Raw genomic sequence first — 7,663 nt, 5'->3', positions numbered from 1 at the left:
AAGACAAAAGGAATCCGTCCTATGGGAGACACATCAAAGGACAAACAAAATTGTTATTTTTATTTAATTCCGAGCATTTTCATATTTATTTACCTTTTAAACCTTCTCTGGACTTCCACGAATAAAGCAACATCTTGATAATGTTTATTGCCACTTCGGTTTGTTTTAATGTATTTACGAAGCATTAACCAAACCAAACTAAACTAACAATGAACTTCTAGTGAGTAGCTAAACTGATAAATATATTTTTATTAATAAAATTAAGTTTCAGTAACACGAAATAATTTCTCACAACCGCCCGTAAGCATAACAACAAACATCCGTATACATAGATGTTACAGCGATTTTACTCAGAGAATATTTAATTCATTTACACAAATATAATTTGGAAGGTATCCTACAGAGGTCTATATAACGCTTTTATATTTCAAAAAGTACAATCATAGGACACTATGAGGTTATATAGGGAATATGTTCCACAATCACTGCCTTTCAATCAATCTGTAATAGCATAAACAATTGGGAAAATGTAGTTAAATTTGACTTTACTAAATCTAATCTTCGCGCATATTTAAAAACGAATCAAAGAAATCAATAAATATTTACTCACCAGCAGATATAGAAATGTTTTCTTTAGTCCAACGCGTCATTAAATCGTTAGTGTTGGTGTTCAAGCTAAGTAGCGTAGGTACTCGACAGTACTTACCCCTGGGCTTTAGCTATAAATCTCGGAAGACTATCGACCGTTATCAAAATGTTCCTGTAAACTTATAAGCGACTTATAAATAGCAGTTGTTTATCTTAGCCAGTGTAATGCTGCTATTTGATAATACCAATACACGTAGACAAAACTGCTTCCTTATATTTTGTAATATACCAGCTCAAGGTAGTGGTAAAGGTGAAGACTACACATATAGTTGCTGTGTATTAAGTCGATTATATTTTTCTAAGCTATTTTACGAGAAACCAACTATTAGGCTAATAACAGATTGGATGTTACTGGTATTCCAGTTAGTTTTATTTAATAGTAATCCGTTCTTAAATCAAACGATGTCGCCATATGTGACCTCGGTCTCTTTGAGGCCCTATTACTAATTCACCATCCACATACGAGATTATGCCGTGTCATCGTCCCACTAATTCCGACGCTGAATAACTAACTAATCTTAGACCATTGCCTGCCAAGGTGAGTTAACATCATGTTGGCTCGTCGTAAAACTAGACGACAAATTTCCCCTTAAAAAGAAACAAATTACCAACAAGAAGATACTATATAAATTTTGTGTCTACTGTTTACTACTGTTATCACAATTTTTCAAACAATTTAATGAGCTGTTCCGAATTATTTGAAGGTAATAATTTAGGTAGTCTACAAGTAATTGCCAGAAAACAGCTTACTGAGGACTGTATCAGATTTTCTCTAAAACTAGGCAATATCTTTGCAATGAATAGATTGCTTTTGTTAAGGACTGACCTCGTAAATGTCAAAGGCGTGGTTGATATGCTTTGAATGCGAACCAGGTTTGATAATTGAAAGGTTTATTGTAATAAAAGTATACTGATTTATTGTAACAGTTTTTTGCAGAAAATATAATAACTGTTTTTTTTTTGTTTTTTTTATTGCTTAGATTGGTGGACGAGCTCACAGCCCACCTGGTCTTAAGTGGTTACTGGAACCCATAGACATCTACAATGAAAATGCGCCACCCACTTTGATATATTTTATATCAGTTCTAAGGTCTCAAGTATAGTTATTTGATTTGTTTTATTTTGTCAACCTAAGTTTTTTAAGGTTACATTAATGTTATTTTCATTTTTTTAAATGGCTGGCTTTGGTTTCTCAAGTTCTTTCAAAACAACAATCAGATGGTAGTCTTGTTAAACTGCTACCGCCGTACTGATTCTACTTCATTTTATTACACTTTTCATTTAAACTCATGACACCGGTCTCATATTTCAAGTAGCCGTAGCACAACCCTTCGTTTGCCTGTGTAGAGTAGACGAGATAGAAAAGGCTTACGTTGATGTCGCTTGAAAAACTTTACATTTTATTCAGAAAATCCAATGAATATCCAACTATGCATCTTCAGCGTAAGTACTTCTACTATTCGTGATGATAATCGCCTTATCGTTGCCGCCGCTGACTACTCTCCGAATTCTGATCACGCAAGAGCCAGTCACCGTCATCGCCCTAGACACGTCCTTACAGATCCTTCAGATCCAATAACTCTAGCATTAGATGCCTTCAGCTCTAACACTAGGAGCAGCCTTAGGGATCCTGGTAATCGTACTCGTAGAACTCGGCAAAGAGTTCGACGTGCAACCTAACCCATGCATCAGCCCTCTTCTCGCCGGATCTTCTCGGCGGGTCGCGATTCCTATCCAGTGGTAAATTCGTCGTTGAAGTCGTCGTGGCCTAAAGGATAAGACGTCCGGTGCATACGCGTTGAGCGATGCACCGGTGTTCGAATCTCAGGCGGGTACCAATTTTTCTAATGAAATACGTACTCAACCAGTGTTCACGATTGACTTCCACGGTGAAGGAATAACATCGTGTAATAAAAATCAAATCCGCAAAATTATAATTTGCGTAATTACTGGTGTTAGGACCTCTTGTGAGTCCGCACGGGTAGGTACCACCACCCTGCCTATTTCTGCCGTGAAAGAGTAATGCATTTCGGTTTGAAAGGTGGGGCAGCCGTTGTAAAACTATACTTGAGACCTTAGAACTTATATCTTAAGATGGGTGGCGCATTTACGTTGTAGATGTCTATGGGCTCCAGTAACCACTTCACACCAGGTGGGCTGTGAGATCATCCACACAACTAAGCACTAAAAAAAAGCGTTTACGTTGATGGTGCTTGAAAAACTACATTTTATTCAGAAAACCAATGAATATCCAACTTTTTTTATTGCTTAGATGGGTGGACGAGCTCACAGCCCACCTGGTGTTAAGTGGTTACTGGAGCCCATAGACATCTACAACGTAAATGCGCCACCCTACTTGAGATATAAGTTCTAAGGGTCTCAGTATAGTTACAAGTCAACTACGCGTCTTCAAGCGTAGGTACTTCTACTATAATTATATTTTTGCAACAAAGACGTAAATACATATTTTAATGACATAACAATCGTCGAGTAACATTAACAAAGCAAATGTTTTTGCTGCTAAAGTTTAACGAAATAAGAACGAAAAACCGTCATATGAGTAGATATTCAAAAGTATGTTTTGAGGGAAACGAGTGCCTTCGTGCAGTGGACAGTCCAAAACCTTTATTTTTTTACGATAATGAGAGGTTTTTACTGTAAGAGTTAAAGGAAATAAGGAAGTAAAACTGCTATTACAACTCGAACATATATTTATGTTTTGATGGAAACGGATGTCTTTGCTCGGTAGATGCTCGCCCACTGATCCGGTGGCAGATTCTGCGAAGCATTGCTCTTGCTAGCAGCTAGCAGGTAGGCAGTTAGGTCAGTGCTAGCATTACTCCGGTTTGAATCCCGTGAGCTCACCTACTATTTAAGGTTACGCTGAAATAGCCTCTCAAGGCTATCAGCTTAGGTAGGAAACAAAAAAGGTCTCCTTACGAAAACGAGACTGAATAAAACGCTATTAATTTTGAGCTAGGGACAATAGCTTAAGGAGGACATAGTTTTAAACAAGGCAAATAAACATAAAGCATTTAATCCACTAATATGAAAAACGTTTCATAGCTCCAGTCGTACTCAATCTTTTTTCTAAGTTCTTCTTTATAGATGGATGTACGAATAATTACGGATCACCTATATTACGTGGTACGGTTGAGTGAAGCCCATAGACGCCACAAAGTAACTACTGCCACTCACCTTGATACATGAGGTAGAAAAATCGGCTATCCCGTTCCGCCCACCAAACACGAGCACATGGCTACTTCGTGATATCGTGCTTTGTGATATCTAACATCAATAACAAGGTTTAATTTTAATTCCGCAATGCCTTTATTATGTAAGTTTTCGTGGAAACAATGCGTTTAACATTTGTACCCTTAATAAAATTAATATCCGTCTGCGAGATATGACCACAGATATAGTAGCATCGCTTGATATGGTAGTACGCCGGGCGTCTTATTTCTTAGTCGACGACTATTTCTGAAGTTGCACCAGCACAGCTTACAATCAAATTAATTTCAATTCATTAGCGATACGCATTAAAAAATTATGTGCTGCAATTACCTGCATTTTCGCCGATACTGTAATTAACTTCGATCGCTAACGCAATCCTGGTAAACACAGCGAATTCCGTAGTCAGACCGAGTATGTCAATAAAGGCTATTATTATACTGTCATTACTACCGTTGATAGCATGTGACAGGAAAATGGATCCGTTCATCATTGATGGTGAACACGTGAAGATAGAGAGGCAGCCCCATGCAGCGTTTATGGGGACCAGTTGCCTTCTAGACGGTGAAGTCAGTAATTGGAGGTGCGGTGCTTCGATAATCACTCAAAACATAGTCATGACAGCGGCACATTGCTTGAAGTGTTGCGGAAATGGTATTATTAAAGGAATCTTAATTAACACCGGCCACGAGAACAAGGATCTAGGTATAACGTCATCGGGTCATAAATACGCAATACATTCTGGCCATGACAGCGAATCAGCGGTGTATGATATAGCGCTGGTGCTGCTAAAAACACAGTTAAAGCTAAGCGCGAACTGCAGCAGAGTTGCGCTCATGAAATACCCACCGTATGACGAAGAAGCTTACGTTTCCGGCTGGGGATTTGTTAATGTAAGTATTCCCTTGCCTCTTACGCACTGTTGGTGTTAAGGAAAGATAATCAATACAATTTCTGCACAACGCATATGTGTAGCGTATCAATACTGTTCAGCAAGAATATTTGAGATCACAATCTGAATATTGAAGGAATGTTCTCGTCAAGCATTCCCATATTACTTTTTATCTTTGGAGGGCCCATCTAAACTTTAAATTCAATTAATATATCTTTTCGCACATACATCTATTGGACATCGTACTGGTGGTAGGACCTCTTGTGAGTCCGCGCGGGTAGGTAGCACCGCCCTGCCTATTTCTGCCGTGAAGCAATAATGCGTTTCGGTCTGTAGGGTAGGGCAGCCGTCGTAACTATACTGAGATCTTAGAACTTATATCTCAAGGTGGGTGGCGCATTTACGTTGTAGATGTCTATGGGCTACAGTAACCACTTGACACCAGGTGGGCTGTGAGCTCGTCCACCCATCTAAGCAATAAATAAAAACATTTTTAGATTACAATCTGAATATTGAAGGAATGTTCTCCCATATTACTTTTTAACTCTGGAGGGCCCATCTAAACTTTAAATTCAATTAATATATCTTTTCGCATATACCTACATCTATTGGACATCGTACATCGATTGGAGTTTAATTCGTTCAGTGAGCGGTCTTTTCGGAAGAACCCTCTAATTCCAAATAAACAATCTGCAAGCTCCAGTGGATATAATCCAGCCATGGTTTTCCAAAGCGCTCATTTCTTTTTTATAGCGTTTCCTTGGCTTTTTAACGGGGTTGAACTTACGTTTCTCAATGGGCAAAGCGTTTACTCTAAAACCAAGCTAATATAGAAAGATGTTGTTGCATGTTCATAAATAATTATATTTTAACACATATTCACTATAATATTAACAATCCACATTATTGTAGGAAGAGAAACAGATCGCGACGAATTACCTTCAAGAAGCTAGAGAGAAGATTATGACCAGAAAATCATGTTCTCAAATTCTCAGACATACCGCACTTAATGGCATCATTTGCAGCGTAAATAATCATAATGGCCCCGTTGCCCTGTAAGTTTCAAGAAAAAAAAAATACTTTATGAAGAATGCTCCGAGGAATTCAATAATATTGATGAATCTCCTCATCTTTATTTTTATCTTCGCAACATCCGCCATGAAACCAAAGTTTTCATCCACAATGCATTTCCGCAATTATACTATGAACCGACGCCAAGATTTGCGCTGAATACCAGTAAAAACAATTTATTTTAACGAACTTCGAACAGTGCCCATTCTTCATAGCCAATGGTCTGACTGGGTCTCTAGAATTGCCAACATCCTCGGGTAATTAACTACATAGCACAACCGACAGTCGACAAAAATAGCTATTATACACGGGTTTTTTTTTTTTGGTCCGGAGGAAATCGCCGGTCTCCCACCCTCCACTGGGGATGGAGTCGAACCAACTAAAACCTCCTGTCGCTCAACAACCAACGTCCAAACCTCGCATGAGACAGAACTCATGAAGAGGCAAAGGGAGGAAAGTGAAGCGTTTAGTGCGGAGCACATCTCTCCCATCACCGTCCCCCTCGGGACGCCGGGCCAGCGATCGTCGGCGCCACGACCACCAGCCCTCCCGGTCGGCAGGCTGTCTGAAGCCCGCCTAGATGGCGCCGGTTTGAATGGGTTATCCTACGAAATACCCCGCTGGGTCAGAACCAGCGTGGGTCGAGGATAGCCGGCCTTCCATCACCCGTATGCTCTTGCGTAAAACGCGTGCAAAGCAGCTTGCACGTCGTCTTCTTAGGCCCCCTTCGCCGGGCCCCAGACCGACATATGAGGGGGACCCGAAACACTTAGAGGGCCAGGGCTTGGGCGAGATCCGCCTCCCTGGCCCCCGCTCGACGGCGGCGGGCTTGTGCCTCTCTCACGCGCCCCGCCGCCTCCTTCTGCGAGATGGTGCACTCGCAGAAGTCGAACATCGTCTTCCACGACTCGTCGTCGCCGAGCATCGATGCCACAACACTCGGCAACGACAAGTCGTTTCCTATTTTTGCGACGAGGACACGGCGCCACCCCTCCCATGCGGGGCAAGCAACGAGCGTGTGCTCCGCCGTGTCCAAGTCGCAACCACAATGGTAACACTCTGCCGTCGGCTCGGCTCCGATCCGGTGCAGGAACTCACCGAAGCAACCATGCCCAGTGAGCACCTGCGTGAGCCGGAAAGTGAGGCGTCCTCTGTCACGATTTACCCAATCCACAAGAATCGGGCGAATCGCCTCGACGGTCCTACGGCCAGCCGAAGGATCGGCCAGCCGCCTGGACCATGACTCCAGCACGGACCGCCGAGATTGGGCCCTCCGCGCTCTGACCACACTGAGGCTGGGACGCGCCACGCCCCAGGCACGAAGGTTAGCCCGCCACTGATAGTCAGCGGCGAGCGCCTCCGCCTCCAGGACCCAAGGCGGCGTCCCAGCCAGTACACACGCCGCCTCAAAAGAGATGGTGCGATAACCACGTATGACCCTGACCGCGATGGTGCGTTGCGGCCGTTGCAGCAACTTCACTACCCCCACGGCCAGGGACTGGCCCCACACGGGTGCCCCGTATAAGGCCATTGACCGCACCACCCCCGTATAGAGACGGCGCGTCACCTGGTCAGGCCCCCCGATGTAGGGAAGAAGCCGGCTTAACGCGCCAGCCACCCCCAACAAACGAGGGACCAGGTGCTGAAAGTGAGCACGGAAGGTCCAAGGACTGTCCAGAATGAGGCCGAGGTACTTTAACTGCACCCCGACCCCGATCCGGACGCCTCCAACCACGATATGGGCATTGACAGGTGGCACTCTCCGGGCCCTGTGGAACCACATGGCCTCGGATTTACTGAGCGCCACGTCGAGGCCCAATC

General features: G+C 43.0%; 1 protein-coding gene across 1 annotated transcript; it reads left to right on the top strand.

Moving 5' to 3' along the window:
• Positions 1 to 4,355: 4,355 nt before the first annotated feature.
• LOC110386035 (chymotrypsin) lies at positions 4,356 to 5,830 on the top strand. Its single transcript, XM_038010573.1, has 2 exons — positions 4,356 to 4,772; positions 5,684 to 5,830. The coding sequence occupies exons 1-2, from the start codon at positions 4,356 to 4,358 to the stop codon at positions 5,828 to 5,830; spliced, it is 564 nt and encodes a 187-aa protein (XP_037866501.1).
• Positions 5,831 to 7,663: the final 1,833 nt, after the last annotated feature.

Source organism: Bombyx mori, chromosome 4, assembly GCF_030269925.1.
Source record: "Bombyx mori chromosome 4, ASM3026992v2".
Classification (NCBI taxonomy): domain Eukaryota; kingdom Metazoa; phylum Arthropoda; class Insecta; order Lepidoptera; family Bombycidae; genus Bombyx; species Bombyx mori.
This window is presented reverse-complemented; position numbering and strand designations above follow the sequence as displayed.

What these genes read in the sequence shown, in the direction of transcription:
- LOC110386035 (XM_038010573.1), top strand. Translation starts at nt 4,356, where the DNA reads ATGGATCCGTTCATCATTGATGGTGAACACGTGAAGATAGAGAGGCAG. An exon ending in CCGGCTGGGGATTTGTTAAT is followed by an intron (nt 4,773 to 5,683) that starts GTAAGTATTCCC and finishes ACATTATTGTAG; the next exon opens with GAAGAGAAACAGATCGCGAC.